Raw genomic sequence first — 27,373 nt, forward strand, 5'->3', positions numbered from 1 at the left:
GGCTGGGAACTATAGGTCCTAGGTATTGTAAGGGGATGGAAGGGTCATAAGGCTCTGGTCCCACAATAATTTTAATGGTAGCTACCCCCTTCTCCTACCTGTTTAGTACCTCTAAATCCATTGCAAAGCAGGGTGTTCATTTTATTTCTTTGCACTGGCTGCTCTGTCTGTCCTCTCGGCATTGGCACTACATGGATTTTAAAATCAGAGAGCAACTACTTCCTGTCTGTTTCACAACACGGGAAGTAGTTACTTTCTACTTTCAACTCCTGCACAGGGCCAGGGCCCAGGGCTGGCAGAGGACAGACAAAGTGGCTGGAGCCAAGCAATGAGCTCCCTGGTCTGCAGAGGATTTAGAGGTCTGTATTATATATAACTAGTGGAACCCAGCCCATTTCCTCAACAATGAAAGGGGTCTTAGAAAGGCTGTCTTGTAAGTGATTTTTTGTCTTTCCCCTGCCCTCCCCTCCATGTCCAGCGATTCTCCTTTTCCCTGCCCTCCCATCCGTGTCCTGCGATTCTCTTTTCTCCTGTCTTTTCCTCCCATCCCATCCCATCCATGTCTATCGATTCTGCTCTGCCCTCCCCTCGATGTGCCGCGATTCTCTCTTCCTTTGTACCTCATCGGTTTCTGGCTGGCTTCCCTTCCATTGGTAACATCCTGACGTCAGCTCGCCTCCAGCGTTCCCTTCCCTCTCACTGTTCCACCCTCTGACGTCATTAGGTTTTACGCGAGGGGGGGGCAGTGAGGGGGAATGGGACGCTGGAGGCTGGCTGATGTCATGAGATGTTACGAACTCAGGCATCCAGACAGCAATGGAACATTGGAGATGCAAATTATTATATTGGATTAACTAAAAATTAATCACTGTCCAAAATAATATCACCCATTTAGAATTCAATAATTAAAAAAAACAAACAAAAAACCCCCAAACTTGTTTAATGTATCATAATACACTTCAGCAGGGTGCTTAGGTCATCAGTCGGGTCTATAACTCATGATTCTGTTCTGCTGACAAAGCCCTTGTTTCATGAGCACACTTGAATCACTTAATCAGGGTGCAAACAGACCATCAGCATTCACTGCACATAGGTGTCACATGTAGAAGGGGGCTGATGTTGGCAATCTGAAAAGGATGTTTAGGCTGCCAAGGAGGCAAGTAAGAGATGTAAATTGGGGTTGGGGATGGGTCTCATAGAGATGCTGAGGCTAGGGGATGTTGCAAAGCTGGGAATGCGAAAGGGGTCTGATCATGGCAGATGGTGGGGGCAACAGAAGGGGGCTGAAGCTGGTGGCAGAAAGGGACTCGGACCTAACACAGGGACCCGGTACAGGAGCTAAGGAATAAGGAAGAAGGTATCTCTTGCTGTGCCTGAACTGGAAGTTGAGAAGGGGGCTGAGGCTTGGAGATAGTTTGGATGATGGGGATGGGAGGAGGTGGTTGGGCGGAAGAAGTAAGAGAACAGTCAATATTTATACTCCTGTATGATTCAAACAAAGAGCAGAGCAGATTACAGATGAAGGTCAAACAATATTTTATTAAAGAAAGATCCAATGTGGCCATGTTTTGCCAAAGGCTGAGTCAGGGGCAACACTAAAAAACATACAGATACCAAAATAATAACCTACACATTAAAAACAAATACAAAAATATATAAATAAAAAAATACTTAGCATATGCAAGAAAATACATGTATGAGGAGCTTGCCAAACTAAAAGTAGACAGCGATGAGGAGGAAGTGACGTCATCCCCTGAAATGGCTGCCTGAGCCACGAGCTCCGATCAGCCCCACGCTATCAGGACACCCACGGAGACGCGAGCGCATAAAAACAATTAGCAAATACATGGAAACAACATCGGAAGCCAAGGGTAAGCGATCCATGCCGAAATCTAAAACGAATCCGATCGACTTACAAGCTTTTGCGTACACGGGCCCAACGGCGAGCATGAGCGCGCCGTCCTCCGAGCAAGTCCCGACCAGCCCTCGCGAAGGCAGTCCCCCGCTGCTCTCCCCGCCACTCTTTATAACGGGAGAGGGACACAACCCAGAAGAAACCCACATACACGAGATCCGCGGATGGCTGCAGGAAATAAAAACTGAAATTATCGCCGCTGTACGAGCGGACCTCGTGGCACTGGGGGCGGAGCTCCGAGGGGAAATAGGCGCGCTGGGCATCAGAGTCGCAGAGACAGAAGATCGCATTGATGAACAAGCAGAACTAATGCAGGCCATAGACTCCCAGATGAGGGAGGCTAAACTGGAAACAATGCAAATATGGGACAAAGTAGAAGATCTCGAGAACCGGAGTCGACGCTGCAATGTGAGGTTCCGCGGCCTTCCAGACACGCCACTGTACAATGATTGTGAAACAACAGTACAGAGTATTGCAAGCGCCCTGCTGAAAGAAGTACAGATATCAAAAGAACCAGCAACAATCCAACTAGTACGGGCACATAGAGCCTTAGGAAACACCGTAAATAACCGGCCAAAAGATATAATTGCGTGTTTTAATGACTTTAAATTAAAGGAACAAATTATGAGGGCTTCACGATCAACACCTGGATTCCAATGGGACTCCTACCATATAGAATGCTACCAAGACCTAGCCGCAGCCACACTGAAAAGAAGAGCAGAGCTCAAGCCCTTCACTAAATTTCTGACAGACAAGGGCATCAAATATCGATGGGGTCACCCATTTGTGCTGCGATTCTACAAAGAAGGGAAACAATATCAAGTGCGAAGTATAGCGGATGTGGCGGAAATATTTCCAGAAGAAGGATCACGGGGGAAACTACTGCACCAAAGAAACATCTACCCATGATTGGCGATAAACCACGTTGGCAAAGAGTCGTCACGGGAAAAGGCAGACTACAACGCCAACAATCAGACAAGCAATTAACAAAAATGGACGCCAGAATAAAGAAATAAACAGAGCCTATATCCTTGGCATCGGAACCCAGATGCAGGCCGCAACTTGGTGACTATGTAATTGAATTATGTAGAGTTGATGTTGTTAAGAATGCACTACTTAGTGCGGAAAGGAGATATAACTATGATATGCAAATAGCAATGTATAAGTTAATGAAGTGGGACCCAGGTACTTAAAGTTGACAATTAGGGGGATGGGTCATTATCCTTCTAGACACCCTTATGTATATGACACGAGGATGTTCTCAAATGGAGAGGGAGGGTACGGGGGTTACTAGTGGGAAAAGACTGACAATATTTAAACACCACATGAAGGGGAGAGATAAAACACAACAAGAGGGGATAACCTGGAAGACTAAGCAGGGATTAAAGTTAAGGGGCGCACTTCCACAAATTAGATGAGTGTTATTAAATGTATGACCCTAAATGTAAAGGGCCTTAACTCCCCAGGTAAACGCCAACTCATGCTCAAAGAAGTGCAACGCCTAAAAGCAGACATAACATTCATTCAAGAGACCCACTTGCTACAGTCAGCTGAGCGGCTCTGTCAAAATACAAGACAACATCAGGTATTCTGTGCATCCAACTTACTAGAAAAGAAAAAGAATGGGGTCATGATCATGCTATCCCAAAAATATTCATGGCGGGTCCAGAGAATGATCAGGGACAAAAAGGGCAGGTATCTGTTAATGATAGTGCGAGTGGAGGGGGAAACACTTACACTCCTAAACTTATACGCACCTAATGACCAGCAGGGGGCATTCTATCTGGAACTATCAGCGCTCCTCTCCCAGCACATAATGGGCACCCTATTAATAGGTGGGGACTTCAATCTGACGCTGCACCCAACCCTAGATAACACCACACAGGGGGTTCGCTACTCACAATCCGCTCGGTCTCAGCTCCACAAATTTATGAGGCAATGGCATCTAGTAGATATCTGGCGACATAGAAATCCCCAAACGAGAGGATACACATTCTATTCGGCAGTCCACAACTCATACTCTCGCATAGATTTTTGGATGGGCCCACCAACCTTAATGACTGATATCATAGATATTCAGATACATCCGAGAACGTGGTCGGACCACACACCAATGGTGCTAGAGGTGAAGCTGAGGGTTCCGAGCCCTGAGGCGCCGCAGTGGCGCTTCAATGACAAATTATTAGCAGACTCGGCTATCGCTACTAGTCTAGAAGTGGCCATTAAAGACTACATCACCCTTAATGATAATGGAGAGGTGACCTCAGGAATATTGTGGGAGGGCTGCAAGGCAGTGATAAGAGGGAAAGTAATAGCTCTACAGGTACATCTTGCACGCCAGACACGAGAAAGGACCCAACAAATACACACAGAGCTGACCACCCTCGGTGCACAAGAAGCCCGCCAGAGAGACAAGGAGAAAATACAACACCACATGCATGCATTGAGGATGGAGCTTAGGGAAATCCAGATGGCAGAGATAGCAGAACAACTCCAACGGGTGCGACAGACGTACTATGAATATGGGAACAAGTCCTCTCGGCTAATGGCATTTAAGTTGAAAAAATGGTCTGCCAACACACATATCACAGCCATACATGACAAAGAGGGGAAATTATGCACCACACGAGAAGATATTCGGGCAGCCTTCACAAATTTCTACACAACACTCTATCAGGCCGAGGGAAACTCGGATCCGCAGGAATCCGAGAGATACCTAGCGCAAGCCAAGCTTATAAAATTAACTCCACTAGAGGAGGAGATGCTCTCAGCCCCCATTACATATGACGAAGTGGCATGGGCAATTAAAGATCTACCTAATGGGAAAGCACCGGGACCAGACGGGTTCACAAATACATTTTACAAAAGATATAGCAAATGGCTAATTCCCCTACTGGTCCGGGCATTCAACGAGTTGGAATTCCAGGGGGAACTACCTCATTCGTGGAGACTGGCAGATTTAGTGGTCCTTCGCAAGCCAGGGAAGGATCCACAATTCTGCGGTTCCTACCGCCCAATCTCCCTTCTAGGCTCTGACTATAAAATCTTCACCAAAATACTAGCTAAGAGACTACAAAAGCTAATGCCGAAACTAGTACAGGAGGATCAGGCAGGATTTATCACAGGCAGACAAGCAACTGATAACATTAGAAGGGCACTCCACTTGATGCACGAGGCACGAAATACCCGACAACCTATGTTGCTTCTCTCGTTGGATGCCGAAAAGGCGTTCGATCGGGTTAGCTGGGGTTTCATGTTCAAGGTCTTAGAGCATATGGGATTTACAGGTCGTTTTACAACATGGCTTCAATTGATTTACACCAGACCAATGGCTGCCTTAAGGATCAACGGGAAAAGTTCAGACCCGATAATACTAGAACGGGGGACACGCCAGGGCTGTGCCCTATCACCACTATTATTCGCTTTGACAATGGAGCCACTAGCCCAGCATATCCGGCAGGACCCACATATACATGGCATCACTGTGGGGGGTGTGACACATAAAATCATGTTATTCGCCGATGATATTCTACTAACCTTAGTAGACCCGAGCGACTCCATGCCTCAGATAATGCAAGAACTAAACCGATATGGCAAATGCTCTGGGTTTCGAGTGAATATGGACAAATCAGAAGCTTTAGGGCTGGGATTAACAAAGAGAGATGAAGCTTTAATACGACAACAATTCCCGATCAAATGGGTCACGAGATCCCTTAAATATTTAGGAGTACACTTAACACCCAAATTGACAGACTTATATCAAGCTAATTTTCCCATGAAACTCAGGGAACTATTTGAAGATCTGGATAGGTGGGAGGGCCTAGAACTATCCTGGCTGGGGCGAGTGGCAGCGATAAAAATGATGATCCTACCCAAATTGCTATATTTGTTTCTTGCACTGCCCCTACCAATGCCGAAGGGGTTCTTTAGGCAACTCAAGCGGAAGGTTTTCGCATACATTTGGCAGCATAAACCGCCCAGAGTGAAGGCAGCTATACTATATCAGCCCAAGAAGCTGGGAGGGATGGGAGTGCCAAATTTTACACTATACCATCAGGCGGCACAGCTACGTGTGCTGGCGGGATGGAGCGCTGGTAGTGCAAAAGCATGGCTCCAGATAGAGCAACACTGGATGGGTCTAAACAATTTGGGCTCTCTACTATGGATACCAAAGGGCCAACTACGGACATATATTAAGAGAGCCCCCCCAGCGGTGCAATACCCTTTACAGACATGGTTAGCCATTAGGGGGAAATATCTTCCTAATCGCTGTTGGTTCCACCAAATGGCAATAAAAACGGCCCCAGGGTGTCCACTAGGGATGGATAATTTAATATACAGACAATGGGAGAAGAGAGGTTTGAACACACTGGGCCAACTATGGGACGAGGGTCAGATGTTCTCATTCATGGAATTACAAGAAGATTATGGGCTACCACTATCACATCTGTTCCACTACACTCGCATTAGAGACTATATAAATAAGAGAGCCAAAACAGAATTACGTATAGAAGAAACGACCCTAGAAAGAGCAATGAGAGTGGGAAGCCACAGGGGATGTATCTCTCGCATATATGCTTCACTGCTTAATGACAAGGGACCCATACTATATTATATACAACGCTGGGAACGAGTCTTGCAGGTTACCATAGATTACACACAGTGGGAAAAAGCATTGAACCACTTGTTGCGGGTTTCCATATCTAGCTCAATGATTGAAAATAGCTATAAGATACTATATCAGTGGTACTACACGCCGCAGAGACTGGTAAAAATGTATGGACAGGGGTCTGCACAGTGTTGGAGAAACTGTTCAATGGTGGGGGATATGTTACACATCTGGTGGTCTTGCCCTAAGATTCAAGCATACTGGACAGAACTGTTGGACCTATTTGCTATAGTGACTGGGGTAAGATACCCTACTAAACCGGAGATTTGTCTGCTGCATATCAGACCCCCGGGAGTGCGGCTGTCGGTACACAGGCTCACAACAGTTTGGATGATAGCGGGAAAAATCACACTGGCATCAGCGTGGAAAAGCCAGCTGGCTCCACCAGTGATAAAGGTGATACACAAGATGGACTACCTCTACCAAATGTCCAAAATGACAGCTATACGATTGGGACATGTAACAAAATTCAATATACAGTGGGAACAATATCGAGCCTGGCGATCACAAAATGGGATAGACTTAGATGCACCTAAACTGATTATACCAAGACTATGACTGCTATAATACAGTCCTCATATTACGATATTCCACTGGTAACAAGGGGGGAGGGGGGTTGATGGGAAGGGACAGGGGGGAGGGGAGGATTGGGGATACACCGCTTCTTGTTATTGAAGTTCAAACATTCTGTGTGTGATACATGACTGTTATAAAGAGGTTGTCAATATGCAATTGTTCAAAAACTTTAATAAATAAATATTTAAAAAAAAAAAAAAAAGTAGACAGCGATGGGGCCTGATGGGATACACCCGAGGGTGCTGAAGGAACTTGGAGACGTTCTGTCGGCTCCGCTGAAGGACTCTTCAATTCTTCCTTAGAAACTGGAGTGGTCCCGGTGGACTAGAGAAGGGCGGATGTGGTTCCTTTGCACAAGAGTGGAAGTAAGGAAGAGGTTGGGAATTACAGACCTGTCATTCTGACCTCAGTGGTGAGTAATCTAATGGAAACGCTTCTAAAAAGGAGGATTGTGACATTTCTTGAACTACATGGAATGCGAGACCCGAGACAGCATGGCTTCACTAGTGGCAGGTCGTGTCAGACGAATCTGACTGTCTTCTTCGACTGGGTGACTAAACAGTTGGATGTGGGAAGGGCGCTTGATGTGGTATACTTGGATTTCAGCAAAGCCTTTGACATGGTTCCGCACAGGCGACTGATAAATAAATTGAGTGCCCTCGGTGCGGGACCTAGAGTAACTGATTGGGTAAAAAATTGGTTGAATGGTAGGAGACAGAGGGTGGTGGTAAATGGAGCTTGCTCTGAAGAAAAGGAGCTCGTCAGTGGAGTACTGCAGGGATCGGTCTTAGGGCCGGCTCTTTTTAACATCTTTGTGAGCGATATTGCGGAAGGGCTGTCTGGTAAGGTTTGTCTCTTTGCGGATGATACTAAACTCTGCAACAGGGTGGACACGACATGAGGAAGGACCTAGCGAAGCTAGAGGAATGGACCGATATTTGGCAACTAAGGTTTAATCCCAAAAAATGCAGGGTCATGCACTTGGGTCGCAAAAATCCGAGGGAACGGTATAGTATAGGGGTGTTGTGCTTCAGTGTGCGAAGGAAGAGCGGGACTTGGGGGTGGTTGTGTCTGATGACCTTAAAGCTTTCAAACAGGTAGAAAAAGCGACAGCCAAAGCCAGAAGGATGCTTGGGTGCATAAAGAGAGGCATGACCAGCAGAAAAAAGGAGGTGATAGTGCCGTTGTATAAGTCTCTGGTGAGGCCTCATTTGGAGTACTGCATGCAGTTCTGGAGACCGCACCTATGGAAAGATATAAACAGGATGGAGTCGGTCCAGAGGGCAGCTATGAAATTAGTAAGCAGTCTTGAATGCAAAAATTATAAGGACAGGCTTATGAACCTCAACATGTATACAATGGAAGAGAGGAGGGAGAGAGGAGACATGATAGAAACATTTAAATATCTCAAGGGCATTTAAGTACAGAAAGAGAGCCTTTTTCAAATGAAGGAGAGCTCTGGAATGAGGGGGCATACGAAAAAGTTAAGAGGGAAAGGGAAATGGGACTTGATGCCTGGCTTGCCTTTTTCCATGATCCTTCCTCCCTCTCTCTCATCCTTGGTGACTTTAATATTCCTGCTAATGATCCTTCCAACTCTTATATTTCCAAGTTACTCGCTTTAACATCCTCCTTTAATCTCCAACTATGCTCCACCTCCCCCTCTCATCAAAATGGTCACTGTCTTGATCTCATCTTCTCCTCCAACTGTTCACCCTCTAGTTTCCTTGCCTCTGATCTTCCCCTCTCTGATCACCATCTTATAACTTTCACACTTAAATCTCCTCGCCCCCAGTCCCGTCCTATCTTATCTAATTTATCTAGGAATCTTCACAATATTGACCCTTCATCTCTATCCTCCCATGTTTCAAACCTCCTCTCTACTGTGGCACCATCCACGTCTGTCAACGAGGCTGTTTCTTTTTACAACAATACTCTATCCTCTGCCTTAGACACTCTTGCACCTTTGATGACCCGCCCTATAAGGCATACAAAACCCCAACCTTGGCTGACTTCTAATATCCGCTACCTACATTCCTGTACCCGCTCCGCCGAACGCCTCTGGCGGAAATCTCGGGCCCTTGCTGATTTCTTACACTTTAAGTTCATGCTGACCTCCTTCCAATCTGCTCTTTTACATGCCAAACAGGATTATTATATCCAACTGAGCAACTCTCTTGGCTCTAACCCTCGACTTCTCTTCACCACATTGAACTCTCTCCTCAAGGTGCCCCCTCCCCCAACTCCCCCTTCATTATCTCCTCAGACCCTTGCTGAATTCATTCACGACAAGGTTCAAAAGATAAACCTTGAATTCTCTACCTTGCCACCTCTCCCTCCACTAGTCCGTTCCCCTCTCTCTCCTTCCCCTCATTACTTTTTCTCCTTTCCTGAAGTTACTATAGAGGAAACTACACTTCTCCTTTCTTCCTCAAAATGTACCACCTGTTCCTCTGATCCCGTTCCCACCCACCTTCTTAATGCCATCTCACCTGCTCTTATTCCTTTTATCTGTCACATTCTCAACCTCTCACTTTCCACTGCAACTGTCCCTACTGCCTTTAAACATGCTGTGGTCACTCCTCTCCTTAAGAAGCCTTCACTCGACCCTACTTGTCCCTCTAATTACCGACCCATCTCCCTCCTCCCTTTTCTCTCCAAATTACTTGAGCGTGCTGTTCACCACCGCTGCCTTGATTTTCTCTCCTCACATGCTATTCTTGACCCACTACAATCTGGTTTTCGCCCTCTCCACTCAACCGAAACTGCGCTTACTAAAGTCTCCAATGACCTATTACTGGCTAAATCCAGAGGTCTCTATTCCATCCTCATTCTTCTTGATCTTTCCGCTGCTTTTGACCTGTCGATCACAGCATACTCCTCGATACCCTGTCCTCACTTGGATTCCAGGGCTCTGTCCTTTCCTGGTTCTCTTCCTACCTCTCCCTCCGCACCTTCAGTGTTCACTCTGGTGGATCCTCTTCTACTTCTATCCCTCTGCCTGTCGGCGTACCTCAGGGTTCTGTTCTTGGTCCCCTCCTCTTTTCTATCTACACTTCTTCCCTTGGTTCATTAATCTCATCCCATGGCTTTTTTTTACCATCTCTATGCTGATGACTCCCAAATCTACCTTTCTACCCCTGATGTCTCACCTTGCATCCAAACCAAAGTTTCAGCGTGCTTGTCTGACATTGCTGTCTGGATGTCTCAACGCCACCTGAAATTAAACATGACCAAAACCGAGCTTCTCATTTTTCCCCCCAAACCCACCTCCCCACTCCCCCCGTTTTCCATTTCTGTTGATGGTTCTCTCATTCTCCCTGTCTCCTCAGCTCGAACCTTGGGGTCATCTTTGACTCTTCTCTCTCCTTCTCTGCTCATATCCAGCAGATCGCCAAGACCTGTCATTTCTTTCTTTACAACATCCGTAAAATCCACCCCTTTCTTTCCGAGCACTCTACCAAAACCCTCATCCACACCCTTGTCGCCTCTCGTTTAGACTACTGCAATCTGCTTCTTGCTGGCCTCCCACTTAGTCACCTCTCCCCTCTCCAATCGGTTCAAAACTCTGCTGCCCGTCTCGTCTTCCGCCAGGGTCGCTTTACTCGTACTACCCCTCTCCTCAAGTCGCTTCACTGGCTCCCTATCTGTTTTCGCATCCTGTTCAAACTTCTTCTGCTAACCTATAAATATACTCACTCTGCTGCTCCCCAGTATCTCTCCACACTCGTCCTTCCCTACACCCCTTCCCGTGCACTCCGCTCCATGGCTAAATCCTTCTTATCTGTTCCCTTCTCCACTACTGCCAACTCCAAACTTCGCGCCTTCTGTTATGCTGCATCCTACTCCTGGAATAAACTTCCTGAGCCCTTACGTCTTGCCCCATCCTTGGCCACCTTTAAATCTAGACTGAAAGCCCACCTCTTTAACATTGCTTTTGACTTGTAACCACTTGTAACCACTCGCCTCCACCTACCCTCCTCTCCTCCTTCCTGTACACGTTAATTGATTTGATTTGCTTACTTTATTTTTTGTCTATTAGATTGTAAGCTCTTTGAGCAGGGACTGTCTTTCTTCTATGTTTGTGCAGCTCTGCGTACGCCTTGTAGCGCTATAGAAATGCTAAATAGTAGTAGTAGTAGTAATATACTGCCTTTCTGAGGTTTTTGCAACTACATTCAAAGCGGTTTAAATATATTCAGGTACTTATTTTGTACTAGGGGCAATGGAGGGTTAAGTGACTTGCCCAGAGTCACAAGGAGCTGCAGAGGGAATCAAACTCAGTTCCCCAGGATCAAAGCCCACTGCACTAACCACTAGGCTACTCCTCCACTCCATAGGCTTAGGAGTAACCTAAGGAAGTATTATTTCACAGAAAGGGTGGTGGAGGCATGGAATAGCTTCCCAGTGGAGATGGTGGAGTTGAGGACTGTTCCAGAATTTAAAAAGGCATGGGATAAGCATGTGGGATCACTTAGGAACAGGAGGAATTAGGGGTTACAGAGGATGGGCAGACTGGATGAGTCACGTGGCCTTTATCTGCTGTCATGTTTCTATGTTTCTAGGTGCATGCAGTCAGAAACAGAAATATTTTAAAAGATCAGTGTGAAGTGCAGTAATATGTAATAGATTCTATTACAAAGGTTGTCCTAGGATCAGTGCAATGTGTACCAGTGCAGATGCAGAAATTACACACCATATACTACTACTACTTAATGTGTTATACAACTAAGAAGAGGGTACCTCTTAACATAAATATGTGATTGGTGCAGACAGGAACAAAAAAGACTTTAAAGAACAGCACATATCCAATAGGGGTAAGCATAAAAAATATATATTCTCTATTAGACAGCTGTACATGCTCCGTACCTGAAAAAAGGAGCATGATCAATGAAGCAGAAAAGCTTAAAAAGTAACAGAAGGAAAAATACCAGTAAAACAGATTCTCCGAGGACAAGCAGGCTGCTTGTTCTAACTGCTGGGTGACGTCCGATGGCAGCCCCAGGATCGGAAGATCTTCCTAGCAACAAAGTTTGCTAGCCCTTGCGTGCACATACGCAAATCGCCTGCAGCGCTTTCACACGGAGATGAGAGGCGCTGTCATATCACTGCAGGGGGCCCGGCACGGCGGGAGCGGTGGCGAGGAGGGTAGCTGGACATGGGGGGAGACCAGGGGAGAGAGCAGGGTTGGTGGACAGGGGGGGGGGAGGCCAAGGGAAAGAGGAGGGTTGCTGGACGGGGGTACAGTAGGGGAGTGAGCTGGGTTGCTGGACATAGGGGGAGGCCAGGGTTTGTGGACAGGGGGAGGCCATAGGAAAGAGGAGGGTTGCTGGACAAAGGTGGAGGGCAGGGGACAGAGGAGGGTTGCTGAACATGGGGGGAGGGCAGGGGAGAGAGCAGGGTTGATAGACATGGGGGGGAGGGCAGGGGAGAGAGCAGGGTTGGTGGATGTGGGGGGAGGCCATAGGAAAACAAAAAACTTGCCCGTTAACGCTATTTACTATATAAAATACATAGTTTTATGCAGATCAGATGTGCATACTTTAACTGTTATTTACATATTTGAGTACATGTTTTTAAACAGTGTTTTAATTTTATCTCTATATATAAAAGGCAGCACCAACGTTCTAATGAAGCCTCCAGCCGGAAGTGTGAAGCTGCAGAGATATCCGGTTTCCCCATGAGTGTCTGCCCCGCCCTCGCTCTCTCTGTAACACAGTGAAGGAAAACACAGCACAGCACGAAATCGCTCTCTTTGTAACAGTGAAGGACTGGAGGAGGGAGGGGAGAGAGGGCAGACGCCTTCACTCTCTCTGTAACACAGCACAGCAGGAAACGTAACACTGAAGGACTGGGGGGGGGGGGGGGGGGGGGGGGGGGGGGGGGGGACGGAGAGCAGAGGGGAAGGGAGAAAGGGCAGAAGGCAGGGACACACACACTCTCACATGCACACTCTGAAGAAAACCTTGCTAGCCCCCGTTTCATTTGCATCAGAAACGGGGCTTTTTTACTAGTTTTTTAATATTTAGCATACTTTCTAACTCATATTTATATATTTCTTTGTATTGAGTACATATATTTTATATGATATGTTTTGATTTATATATGTCAATTCTGTTTTTTAATATTAAGCATCCCTGTGTTTCTTAATGTATATATTTTTTTTAGACTCCTGAGGCAAGTGCTTTTTGCCGAAACACGGTTCTGTCACATCTATAGAATAAAACTCTTTGTATAAAGAACCCTTGACTCCTGCATGTTTTTGGAGGTGCCATTCCTTCACTCTACTCTCCTAAGATTGTTTCTGTTGTGCTCGTAGGGGTTGGTGTTCCTCCACTCCTGTGACCAACTTCCTTGTGCTTTTTGGTAAACAGAGGCATGGCTTCTATGCCCAAAATTGCTAGATGGCTGAAGGAGACTATTGCGTCAGCTTATTTGCTTGTGGACAAGCAGGCTCCTCAGGTCTTTCAGGCTCATTCGACAAGGCATACAGCAACATTCTGAGCGGATACTACCTTACAGTCTCTGGTGGTTATTTGCAAGGTGGCAACATGGTCAACGCTGCATTCCTTTGCCAAGCACTACAGGGCAAAGTTGTGGCATGCTTGGAAACCAGTTTTGGGCAGCGGTGCTAGGATCCCACACACTCTAGGGATTGCTTTTGAACATCCCACAGGTTTTGGAATAGTGAGAAGCTTCGTAATGGAAGGAGAAATTAGGTCTTTCCTAATAATTTTCTTTCCGTTAGTCCTTCCTACTGTTCTAGAGGACTGCCTGAGATGTTTAAGTCAGTGCGAAGTAATGGGTCAAATAATGACTGTCACCTTGCATGATGCTTCTGCATATCTCTTGTTCTCTACAAGTTGTCCAGAGATGAGAGGTCCACATATGTTTGCTCTTCTGGTTAGTGTTAGATTAGCGAGTTTTTAAAGATGATTGTGTTTATTCTGAGTTTATCCTTTCTACTTGCCTATGTAAATACTGATGAGTTGGACTGGATGCCGAGAGAGATGTCTCTGCTCAGTTTTCAGTTCTCTGTCCACCTTCTGGTTGATGGACACAACTATCCCTACAGGTTTTGGAATAGAGGGAAATACTAATGTAAAGAAAATTATCAGGTAATTTAATTGTATAATATGTTGCTTGTTCAAAATGTGTGCACTTCATTTCCAACAATTAGTTTTGTGATAGTGATGAAGGATTTGAGTTTTTTTTTTTTTTTTTTAAATCTGTAAATCCTTTTTTTTTTAAATTACATGATAATGAATTTATTGTATAATGTATTTCAAATAGAAACTTCCAGAGCATAAGAAATGGCAAGTAACCAAAGACCCCCTTCAGGTCGTCCCAGTACGAAAGGAGGAATAAGTCTTACGGGCAGGCCACCTTCTGGCATTCGACCACCACCAACACCTGTCAGAACAGGAACAGGGGTAAGTGAAAGATTATTTCTCTGGTCCACCAACTCCCCTCCATCTGAGTTTTCATTGAAAACAGGCACCAGTGGCTTCACCAGGGAGCCAACAAGCAATTTATAAAATCTAGCTGAAAAGCCATCAAGTCCTTGGAATCTTATCATTTTTCAAAGATTTTATGCCATCAAACCTCAGCCTCTAAAATCTCAGCCTCCAGACAATTCATACACCTCTTGTGAAAGGGTAGTTATTGCAGTCTCTGAGAAATACATCAAGACCTTGTTCTCTGACCTTTTTCTTTTTCCTCTCACAAAGGCATTTATTCAGCTACGCAAACTATTTTCAAATATCTGACGGTGCCAAAAGTTCCTTTCCTATATCTTCTCTCACTTTAATGTGTAACATTGCATTGCTTTCCCAGTCCTCCCAGCTTGGGGTACTGTATTGATTCTTGGCTTGCATCTCAAAATATGAAATGACTGAAGTAAGTAAAGCAAGTGAAGAAACAGAATACCCACTTGAGACCAGCAGAGTCCATATATTTTTCAAAGGGAGATGACAAAGTTAAGCTGAATGTGGCATTAACTTCAGGGAGGTCTAATAGATTTTAGTCCAGGAATAGGTCCTAAGGATCCCACAGCCCAGACAAACACCATTGGAGTACTAAATTCTTTCCAGCGCTCCACTGTTTCTCCTTGTCTGTGCTGCTGAGCTTCTCCCCCTTAGTGGGAGCCAATGTGTCGGTGGGCACTCAGCTATAACCATTCCCTCTCCTCCCATAGAGGATTGATCCCAGAACAGTATAATACATTTTATGCTGCTTATCCTAGAAATACTTGCAAAATCATCGGAAGTAGAGCTCTCACTCGGAGTAATAATCAACCACCTTTATGGTGATTGTTATTTTTAATAATGAGGGAGGAGTCTCATATATTCACCACGGCCAATTGCATTTCACCAATACGATGAACTTATGCTCGTGTGTGCATTTTAAATCATAGACTCATGCAATTGGCCGTGGTGAATATATGAGACTCCTCCTTGATTATTAAAAATAACAATCACCATAAAGGTGGTTGATTATTACTCCGAGTGAGAGCTGTACTTCCATTGATTTTGCAAGTATAAACAGTAATAGTAGAGAAGTGCTGTATGTATTTGACAGTATCCTAGAAATAAGCAGTAGATTTTCCCAAGTCCATCTTAATAATGGCTTATGGACTTTTCATTTAGGAAGATATCCAAACCTTTTTTTAAACCCCGCTAAGCTAACTGCTTTTACCACATTCTCTGGCAACGAATTCCAGAGTTTAATTACACATTGAGTGAAGAAATATTTTCTCCGATTCGTTTTAAGTTTACTACTTTGTAACTTCATTGCGTGCCCCCTAGTCCTAGTATTTTTGGAAAGAGTAAACAAGTGATTCACATCTACCTGTTCCACTCCACTCATTATTTTATATACCTGTATCATATCTATCCTCAGCTGTCTTTTCTCCAAGCTGAAGAGCCTGAGCTACTTCAGCCTTTCCTCAGGGAAGTCGTCTCATCCCCCTTTATCATTTTTGTCGCCCTTCTCTTTACCTTTTCTAATTTCACTATATCTTTTTTGAGATGCGGTGACCAGAATTGCACACAATATTCAAGGTGTGGCTGCAAGTTGGAGTGATAAAAAGGCATTATAACATCCTCATTTTTGTTTTCCATTCCTTTCCTAATAATATCTAATATTCTATTTTCTTTCTTAGCCGCCGCTGCACACTGAACAGAGAGTTTCAACGTGTTGTCAATGATGACACCTAGATCCTTTTCCTGGTCAGTGACTCCTAATGTGGAACCTTGTGTGATGTAGCTGTAGCTTGGGTTTCTCTTTCCCATTGGGTTTCTCTTTCCCACGTGCATCACTTTGCATTTGCTGACATTAAACGTCATCTGCCAAAGGGAGATAAGTAATAACACAGACATAGGGGGAGTACATTTTCGAGAGAGGGAGTTTAAAATAGCAGCATTTGCGGATGACCTGCTGGTCTTAATAACAGACCCGAGGAGCTCTCTGGGACACCTCATGGACAGTATAAGCGAATATGGAGACTTCTCAGGGTTTCATTTAAATCTCATGAAGTCTGAAGCGTTGGCGAGTCCGGAGCTTAGAAGGGTAGACTGGGAACAGTTCCCATTGCGCTGGGCAACTGGGTCCTTTAGGTACCTGGGTATTCAGCTAACATTAGACCCAGCACAAATTTATGCGCATAATATTCCCCAACTATTGAAAGATACGAAGACGCAGCTGGAAAAATGGACCGCCCTGCCGCTGTCATTGATGGGGAGGATACATCTATATCGCATGTTGGTGTTCCCGAAGTGGCTGTACACACTACAAGTGTTACCAATATGGCTCTGGAAAAAAGATTTGAAAATACTTCAGAGGCACGTAGCCTGTTTTTGTTGGGCGGGGAAAAAAACCAAAGCTTAAATGGGAATACCTCAAGGGGACTCAGGTAGGTGGGGGGCTGGGGATCCCAGACATGCTAGTATACAATCAAGCATGCCTATTACGGCATTTAAGAGACTGGGTGTTGGGCACGGCTACCTATATGGACATACACTTGGAAAATGGGTATTTTAGCCCCTGGCATCTTAATTACTTACTACATGCAAAATTCAGTACCCTCCCGAAACAAGTCAAACATAGCATCATCTTGCAACCACTACGACATTTATGGCGAGATCTGACACAGCTTTGGGGGCATAGCTCAGAGAGTAGTATATTGCTGCCCGTAACGGGTAACGCACAATTTACACCCGGGAGGGACAATAAAATATTTCGAGACCTAGGGAGGCAGGGCGTGATACTTCTGGAGAATTTCCTTCAGAGGGATGGGACCGTCATGCCCTATCAAGAATTTGAGCGGCATTGCACGGGAGGACTGTTGGCGAAGCTAGCATATCATCAACTCTCGCACTACATACAAGGGCTCCCCCGGGCAAGTCTCTTCTCGGAGTTTGGGGAGAATATCAGGGAATTTCTGGCTGGGGAAGCAGCAGGGCAAATATCGGTATCCTGGTTTCATAAGGCACTAGAAGGGAAACGCCCTAAAAGAACAGTTCAGGTGGTTGCCGAACGATGGAGCCAGGAGGTGGGGAGGAGAATAGCTGAAGGGAAGTTACTGGCAGCGTTACAGGGAGGTACAAGGGTGGTCCATAGTGCCGAACTACAGGAATGTCATTTTAGAACCATACATAGGGCATATTTTTCAGCAAAACAAGCATGGTATGCGGGAGTGGTGGGAACAAATGTATGTCCCAAATGTGCAGTGGAAAATGCCTCATTTTTTCACAGTATGTGGCAATGTAGAGAGATACAGGGGTTCTGGTTGGCTCTCTTCCAGTTCATGAGTTGGGTTCTTGGTTGTCAAGTGGACCTGTCTTTTGAAAGGGTAGTATTTACTTCTGTGACAGCGTGGAACAAGGGATCGCTAGAAGACAAGATTTTCCTCAGTAAACTCTGTATTTTGGGGAAAAAATGGATTCTCAAGCATTGGATATCAGATAAGGGTCCCTCGTATTGGTACTGGAGAAATAAGCTCCATGAGCTTATGCTGTGGGAAATGCGTGATGCCCGGAACACTCCAAAGAGGCGACAACGGTTCATAAAAATCTGGGGGGCCTATTTGAACAAAATATCCCCACGGGCGAGGAGTCAGGTCTTAAACACTTTAGGTTAGTCAGTGTGCATGGTTGGGAATGATAAGAGTGAATACGGAGAGTCTCACATATCAGATCTCACTGTTCGGTATCTGCATTGACTGTATGGGAGGGGGGAGGGATGGGTAGCCTTGCAATTTCTTTGTTGCTAATAATGTTGACATGTCCATAAAGCGTGTGGGGATCGGAAGGGCCTATTGGGATTATATAGTACACTTGCTTGGCAATGATAAGGGCAGCATCAGCATTTAAAAAGGAAGGGGAAGGGGGAGGGGAAGGGAGGGGGGAGGAAAGTTGAAAAAAATTAATTGCTATATATTGAACATTTCAGCATGCGGCCGGTTATAGCATGGCCTACTTGAGTAGTTCGTTTCATTAAACTACTAGTAAAAAAGGCCCGTTTCCGAAACCAATGAAACGGGTGCTAGCATGTGGCTTTTTTTTGTGTGTGTGTATGTGTCACAGAGTTTTTGTGTGTGTGTGTGAGTGAGTGTGTGAGGGTGGGGTGTGTGTGCAGGTTGTTGATGTGTGTTTTTTTTTAATTTGTTTTTTGGGTGGGGGGTTGGGGGATGTGCTGTGCTGTGCTGTGCTGTGCTGGCAAAGTGGGATGGATTGGTGTTTGGCTTTGAGGGTGTGTTTCTGTTGTATTGTGTGTGTGGTTTTGTCTGTCAAGGAGGTTTGTGGAGGGGGGTCTTTCTGTTGGTGAAATGTAAATGTGGTTGTAGGGGGGTCAGCCTTTGCTGAGTGGTGGATTGTTTTTTTCCGGGGGGGGGGGGGGGGGGGGGGTTGTGTGTGGTGCTGAGGCAGCAGTGTTGTTTTAGATGGGCGGAAGGTAGAGGAGCACGTTCTTGGTCTGTCGGGTTTTTTTGGCTGTTTCAGGGCTGCTGTAGGGGAACGCTGGAAGTGAAATGTGCTGTGGGAAGCAGCGCCGTCTTTTTCCGTTGGGCTGGGGTTCTGGGCATCCTGTAGGTGGGAGACTGCTTGCCTGAGGACGCGGATGGTTGTTTTAAGTTGGCGGAAGGGAGAGGAGCACGGTCTCGGGCCGTCGGGGGGTGATCCGGTATGTTCTGTCCATTTCAGGCCTGCTGCAGGTGAATGCTGGAACGTTTATGCGCTGCGGGAAGCAGCGCCGTCTTTTTCTGGGTGCTTGGGGAATCCCCGAGGTGGGAGATGGCTTGCCTGAGGCTGGGGATGGTTGGGCACATCCTTTGCCGCTTCAGCAAAAGGGGAAGAGGAAGGGGGTAGGGAGTTACCTGCAGCCGCGTGAGAAACCGGGTATTCTTTGTTTGTTTTGTATTATTAGTTTGCATTTCTGTTGTAGAAAGAGTGGATGCCTTTCGAATGATGGAGGTGGTGTGTCGGTGTGCGGTTGTTTCGTTAGTTTTGCAGCCAGTCTCCAGCGATTCCTAGGCAGGGAAGGAGTAGGGAAATTTGCTGCTGGCTGGGTCGCGGGTAATCCTTCCAGCTGGGCCACAGCTTGTCCTGTTCGCCCACATCCCAGATGGTGAGGGGCACACTGTTCTCCGGCTCCACCGACTCCACATCTAGCGAACCCAAATATAGTCTGTGCTATAGGACCTCCGGCACTCTTCAGTACCGGCACTAGGCATTTACAAATTTCTTTCCCCCCCCCCCCCCCCCCCCCCCTTCCGGTCTATTTTTGCACATACCCACAACAGGAATATTCTTCTCTCGTTCAAGCGGTGGTTCTGTGCTCTCCGTGCTGCACAGATAATGTGCCATTCTTCTGGTGAATGCTCCTCCCTTATTGCCACGTAGTTTCCTCTGATAGGTCCGTCTTACGTTGCCTAGCGTTGCCTGGGAACGATTTTGTGATGGTCCTTTGTGTTTCAGAACATTGAGTGTGTTTTTTCTGATTGGTCCGTCATGCGAGGGCGGGTCTGAGAGACATGGTCAGTGTTGTGGCTTCACCACCATGAATCCATGAACCCTTCAGTGAGTGACTGAGTGACTTCAGAACGTTGTCTTCAGAACGTTGAGGGTGAGTTTTATTATAGTAGATCTACTGTTGTAATATGTGGCAACACTAATACAGTCTGCTTAAATATAGCGGAAAGAGGGAGGGAGAGACAATGTTAAAGATATTGGTTGATGGTTAATTGGGTTTTGGCCACGGCAGAATGGTTTGATTGGGCATATAGTTACATGAAAAGTTGTAATGTTGTTGTTTGTGGAAATGCCAATAAAATCGTTTAAATATAAACGTCATCTGCCATTTGGATTCCCAGTCTCCCAGTCTCGTAAGGTCCTCTTGTAATTTTTCACAATCTTCGTGCAATTTAACAACTTTGAAAAACTTTGTCATCAGCAAATTTAATTACCTCACTAGTTATTCCCATATATAGATAATTTATAAATATGTTAAAAAGCAGTGGTCCCAGCACCAGACCCCTGTGGAACCCCACTATCAACTCTTCTCCAATGAGAATACTGACCATTTAATCCTACACTCTGTTTTCTATCTTTTAAGTAGTTTTTAATTCACAATAGAACACTACCTCTTATCCCATGACTTTCCAATTTCCTCTGGAGTCTTTCATGAGGTATTTTGTCAAATGCCTTTTGAAAATCCAGATACATAATATGGACAGGCTCACCTTTAGCCACGTATTTGTTCACTTCTTCAAAGAAATGTAGTAGATTGGTGAGGTAAGATGTCTTTTCACTAAATCCATCAAGGATGAGAGACGCATCAGCATCTGTCTAACTGGCCACTACCATGCCAAAGCTGGTCGCAAATTAATCCAGTGGAGACTGAAGTAAATCGACAGGCGCTCTGGGAATAAAGTTTTCTGAAAGGGTATCTAAAACTTCACCCTAATTTTTCATTTTAGGAAATGAATATGGAAGTGGATAGAAAAAGGAAGCAAAAAAAATGATGCTCCAAGCAGCATCTCCCTTCAAGCTGCCACATTGATCTTTTTTTTTGCATTGAATTAGAACTATATTAATGCTGTTTTCTTAAGACACTATCAGGCTTATTTTTGAAAGAGAATGGCGCCCATCTTTCGACACAAATCGGGAGATGGGCGTCCTTCTCCCAGGGTCGCCCAAATCGGCATAACCGAAAGCCGATTTTGGGTGTCCTCAACTGTTTTCTGTCGCGGGGATGACCAAAATTCACGGGGGCGTGTCGGAAGCATAGTGAAAGTGGGACTGGGGCGTGCTTAACACACAGGCGTCTTTGGCTGATAATGGAAAAAAGAAGGGCGTCCCTAATGAACACTTGGCCGACTTTACTTGGTCCTTTTTTTTTTTTTCAACCAAGCCACAAAAATGTGCCCTAAATGACCAGATGACCACCGGAGGGAATTTGGGATGACCTCCCCTTACTCCCCCAGTGGTCACTAACCCCCTCCCACCCTAAAAAAAAAAAAAAAATTAAATATTTTTTTCCAGCCTCTATTCCAGCCTCAGGTATCATACCCAGCTCCATGACAGCAGTATGCAGGTCCCTGGAGCAGTTTTAGTGGGTACTGCAGTGCACTTCAGGCAGGCGAACCCAGGCCCATCCCCCCTACCTGTTATACTTGTGGTGGTAGATGTGAGCCCTCCAAAACCCACCACAAACCCACTGTACCCAAATGTAGGTGCCCCCCTTCATCCCTAAGGGCTATGGTAGTGGTGTACAGTTGTGGGGAGTGGGTTTTGGGGGGCTCAGCACACAAGGTAAGGGAGCTATGCACCTGGGAGCTTTTTCTGAAGTCCACTGCAGTGCCTCCTAGGGTGCCCGGTTGGTGTCCTTGCATGTGAGGGGGACCACTGCACTACGAATGCTGGCTCCTCCCACAACCAAATTGCTTGCTATTGGTCGTTTCTGAGATGGGTGTCCTCGGTTTCCATTATGGCCAAAAACTGGGGACGACCATCTCTAAGGACGACCATCTCTAGGGTCGACCTAAATATTGAGGTTTGGGCGTCTCCGACCGTATTGTCGAAACGAAACAAAAGATGGACGCCCATCTTGTTTCGATAATACGGGTTTCCCCGCCCCTTCGCTGGGACGTCCTGCGAGGACGTCCTCAGGAAAACTTGGGTGCCCCGTTCGATTATGCCCTTCCACGGGGCTCATTTTTGAAAGAGAAAAATGTCTAAAAGGCGACAGATGGATTTCTTCTCAAAACGTCCAAATCGTATTTTCAAATCCTATTTTGCCGACATCTATTTGTACATGTTTTCTGCAGTGCATCCAAATCAGAAGGGGGTGTGTTGGTGGCATTTCGACGGCGGGACTAGGGACTTGGACAATTTACAGCCATAATGGAACAAAACAAAAACGTCTAGGGCGAAAACTTCAACGTTTTTGTGTAGACCTGTTTTCAGGATGATCCCCCTTATTCCACCAGTGGTCACTGATCTGCTCCGCCCCCCCCCCCCCCCCCAAAAAAAAAAAAATTGTGAATAAAAATATTACTCGCCACTCTCAGAAGTTATAGCCAGGTCTATTAGAGCAGCATTCATGTCTCTGGAGTAGTGTAGTGATGGGTGCAGTTCACTGCAGTGCAGACAGGTGGACCCAGGCCCATACCTCCCCCTACATGTTACACTTGTGGAAACTGTGACCCTTCCAAAACTCACTAAAAATCCACTGTTCCCAATTATAGGTGCCCCCCTTCACCCATATGGGCTACTGTAGTGGTGTTCAATTGATGGTAGTGGGTTTTGGAGGGCTCAGCAGACAAGAGAGCAACGGTGAGATGTGTACCTGGATGCATTTATATGAAGTCCACAGCAGTGCCCCTAGGGTGCCCCACTGCTCTCCTGGGATGTCTGGGGGACCAGTCTGCTAAATATGCTGCCCCTCCTAAATCCCAATGGCTTGACTTTCAGTGTTTTTCACTTGTATGGTTTTTTGTTGTTGTTTTTTTTCTAAAAAATGGCCTGAAAAAATAAATGAACAGAGCATAAAACATTGCTAAAAGCGTTAAAAAAAAGTTATGCGGATTTGAAAATTATCATGTTTTTCTATTTGGATTTTGGATGTTTAGTGCAAAATGTCCAAAGTCCAACAGATGTCATATCGAAAATGCCCCTCTACATCCACAAAATATCAGACTTTTTCTTAAGGTGACAGAAAAAATGATTCTTTTTTCTTTATTTGTTCAGATGCCTCCTGGCACAGCCAGGCCTGGTACTCGTAGTGGTTCCATTGGAACTGGAGGTGTGTTATCAGCACAAATAAAAGTTGCAGACCGCCCAGTGACTCAACAAGGACTAAGTGGAATGAAAACAGGAATGAAAGGTATTTTTTCGTATTGGGACACTCAAAGTGTGCTTGTCAAATTCTTACCTTGCAGGTATAAAAATTGAACATCATCTTTTGCATATCAGGCCTATTAACATTCTTTGCTAGTCTGGCTACATTCATCATCCTCTGCAGTGGCTGATTTTTCTATTCATGTGTATTCCATTTAGGAGCTTGTTCTATTATGTATTTACATGCTGAAAGGATCAGTGTCCCTCCTCGCCCTCCCAAACTATACCCATGAATACAGAACAGAAGTATTTGTTCTCAGCCGCTTTAAGTCTCGCAATTCCCTTTTCTAGCTTTCCTTCTGTCCCTAGTTGAAGCTGAAGTTTAATTGGGTTATGCAGCAAGACAGTGATCCAAAACACAAAAGCAAGTCTACATCTGATTGGCTGAGGAGAAACAAGATTAAAGTCCTGGCTTTAATCTAATAGAGGTGCTGTAGCAGGACCTTAAACAAGCAGTTCATGCACAAAGAACTACGAATATGTCTGAATTAAAGCAGCTCTGTAAAGAAGAGTGGGCTAATATTCCTCAACAGTGCTGTGAGAGTCTGATACCAATTTATAGGAAGTGTTTGTTTGCAATTATTGCTACTAAAGGTAGTGCAACCAGTTATTAAGTTTAAGGGGCGGGTACTTTTTCGTATGAATGATGTGTGTTGGTAACTTTGTTCCTTAAATAAAAACTTAAAGCCAGTGTTGTGTTTACTCAGGTTTCCTTTCTCTAATATTAAAATTTTGTTTAAAGATCAGAAACCATTCAGTGTGACATAGAGAATGACATGTGGACAGAGTTTGTCCCCATGAACTCTGTCTGATCCCATGTGTACAAGCCTTGAACAGTTAGGATTTTATGTTTAAATCATTTTATTAAAGTATAAAAAGAAACAATATTCTGTACAACTGTCATTTTATAAATTACAAACAATACAGAACAAGGATCAACAAAACCCTTGACTTCTCTCCCCCTTAACAAATATCCCCTCCACTATCGGGAAAATTGAGCAAGCCAAATAACAAAAACAACAAGACAGGAAAAGCCTCTACGATGAATCCACACAGCACAAGAGGAGAAAAGGCTGACCACAGATCAAACAAACTCGAGAGATGATACTGAAGAATATTTTATTGGTTTTATAAAGGACCCGACACGGTCCATGTTTCGGCACCACAGGCGCCTGCCTCAGGGATCGCAAATGGTATTCGCAGAGTGCACTGACTAAATGAGATGGCTACCTAGGGTCACTCTGTCAGACAAAAAGAAATCTCCAGCAAATATGAAATCGTAGAGAATAGACTCAACAGTGTGGCGGCAAATAATCTCTGCTTGCATCATCTCCTGAGTTTGTTTGGTCTGTGGTCAGCCTTGTGCTGTCTGCAAGCCAAATTACTACAGAATGATATATAGAAAATTTATGCTAACAAAATACCTTGGTCATACACACAGAACACAAATGCCAAATACAGAATAGGTGACCAAAAATGATAAACATAAATAGCGCCATTTTGTTTGAAATACAATTGCAGAAAATCTGTATAAGCCACATCCAACAACGCACGTTCCTGAAGAAGCCACACGGGTCAAACCCTGTTGGACTTTAAGCTAAGTGCAGTTGTTTTTTGTCCTGGCGCTATTGCATAGAGTTTAATCAAAATTTAAGATACACACATAGATGGTTTGAGAGACATTTTGAATCTAACACGTTGAAAAGCAATAAAGCAAACACAAGGAGTTTTTCCTAATGATAGAAACTTAACAACGGCATACAAGTTCAGCCATTGTAAACCTAGGATTTATGCAAATTCACTAGGTTTCTGAGGGTTTTCTCCTTGCATAAGTAAAATACTTCAGCAGTCATGATAAGCTCATGATTGACTAGTGTCCTTTGGGGACCCTTCCCAAATTTCTGCCCTGGGCCCCAGCCATGTCTAATACCAGCTCTGGCAGGACACACATTTCAAATCTCACATTCTAACTATAAAATAAAAAATAAAATTATTTTTCTACCTTTTGTTGCTTGGTCATTTTATTTTTCAAATCATGTTGGTCTCGGGCTCCATAAGATGTATACTGCGGCAGAAGGAGGGGAGGAGGAGCAAGACAGAGATAGAACCCGTGAGAGCAAGGGTTTTTACTGTTCCTGTGGGGTGGTAAAAAGTTTTGCTCCTGCATGCATGGTAAATGTAACAAATTTTTGTTTTTGTTACCGAGGATTTCCTATGTCATTCTCTAGTGTGATGTACCGTATATACATTAATAGTGATAATCAGAAGGGGCAAAATCTTGTTCACATCATTGTATTAGGTCTGAAAATGTGTTGTTGTACATTCTGTTTGTGTTTTTGTTCGATTTTACTGTTTCTTGTGGGTTTGTACACCACTTAGAATAGTAGATAAGAGGTCTATAAGTATTTGAAATAAAAAATAAATCAATGTTGTACCCTAACAAACCATTTCAGTGCTACACTGATACCCATTATTTTCCTTTACAGTCTGGGACTTCCCAATAGAATGTGAACCTGTCTTCCAGATTGTCATACCAATTATTGTACCTAGGGCTGGCAAGAACTCATAGATATGTACTGGCAGCAGGGGTGAGGTTATTTTAAAAATGTATTCAAATATGTTACATTTCATAGAAATGTTTCTTATGTTCTTTCTTGTCTGTAGGACCGCAGAGACAGATTATGGACAAATCATATTATCTTGGTCTATTGAGGTATGTTAATCACTGAATATATTATATGTGAATTATTGCAAGGAACAAGCTGAAATAGTTTTTAACTATGTTTTCCTAAGCACAGCCTTTATTTATTTATTATTAGGATTTATTTACCACCTTTTTGAAGGAATTCACTCAATGCGGTGTACAGTAAGAATAGATCAAACATGAGCACTAGGCAATTACAGTAGTAAAAATATTCAAGTAACAATACAAAGTATGGAATAGTATACTGCTTACAATGTCAACACTATGTAATAGAACATTTTAATTGATAATGAAGGGTAAAACAAAGATGGAACATATAGATAGGTAAGAGAGTAAGAAGAGTTAGAAAGTAAAGGTAACTAATTTAAAGAAAGTTGTACATGAGGTCAGAGAGATGGTTAAATATTATCTCAGCTGGGGTAAGAGTGGATAAACATGTCCTGCTGCAGTATGTGCAGCCCGTGTCATTCCTTGTGTGTGTGAGTGAGACTAACAAGTTAGTTACTTTTTCCATTAAAGGCCTGGTTGAATAGCCAAGCTTTCACCTGTTTCCTGAAGTAGTAGAGATAGTCTTGTGTTAAGCGGAGCCTTTCAGGCAGTGCATTCCAGAGTGTGGGGGCTACTCCCGAGAAGGCTCGCTTGCAGGTATCACATCGTGTAATGTCTTTTGGAGAGGGTGTGGTTAGTGATAGTCCTTGAGAGGATCTTAGTGTCCTTGGCGGTGTGTAGAGGATCATCCTATTCTTCAGGTACTCGGGGCCATTTCGTTTAAGGGCCTTGAAGATCAGACATAGAGTTTTAAATTTAGCCTTGTATTGTACTGGTAGCCAATGATTACATTATGGTAGATAAAGGCCGAAATGACCCATCTAGTCTGCCCAGTAAGGTGGTTAAGGTTTTAATTGCTACGCTATACATGTTACCCAGATGCCTTCCTTTAGAAGCATAGAAAATGACAATGGATAAAGACCATACAACTTGTTTAGTCTGCCCATCCACACCAGCTGCTTATCCCTACAATCTCTTACTCTCTGTGTTCATCTGTGCTTGTTCCCTGCTTTCTTGAATTCTGCTACAGTCCTTGTTTCCATTATATCTACTGAGAGGCATCC

At 44.6% G+C, this 27,373-nt stretch overlaps 1 protein-coding gene across 1 annotated transcript in view; it reads left to right on the forward strand.

Moving 5' to 3' along the window:
• IFT74 (intraflagellar transport 74) overlaps nucleotides 1-27,373 on the forward strand; it is a 291,121-nt gene that overhangs the window by 7,221 nt on the left and 256,527 nt on the right. The window contains exons 2-4 of the mRNA XM_030194172.1: nucleotides 14,454-14,593; nucleotides 23,408-23,543; nucleotides 26,222-26,270. Of these exons, the coding sequence (XP_030050032.1) occupies nucleotides 14,474-14,593; nucleotides 23,408-23,543; nucleotides 26,222-26,270 (305 nt within the window). The 5' untranslated portion in view covers nucleotides 14,454-14,473. The remainder of the gene's footprint in view (nucleotides 1-14,453; nucleotides 14,594-23,407; nucleotides 23,544-26,221; nucleotides 26,271-27,373) is intronic.

The sequence above is a fragment of the Microcaecilia unicolor genome, chromosome 2 (assembly GCF_901765095.1).
Source record: "Microcaecilia unicolor chromosome 2, aMicUni1.1, whole genome shotgun sequence".
In the NCBI taxonomy this organism is placed as follows: Eukaryota; Metazoa; Chordata; class Amphibia; order Gymnophiona; family Siphonopidae; genus Microcaecilia; species Microcaecilia unicolor.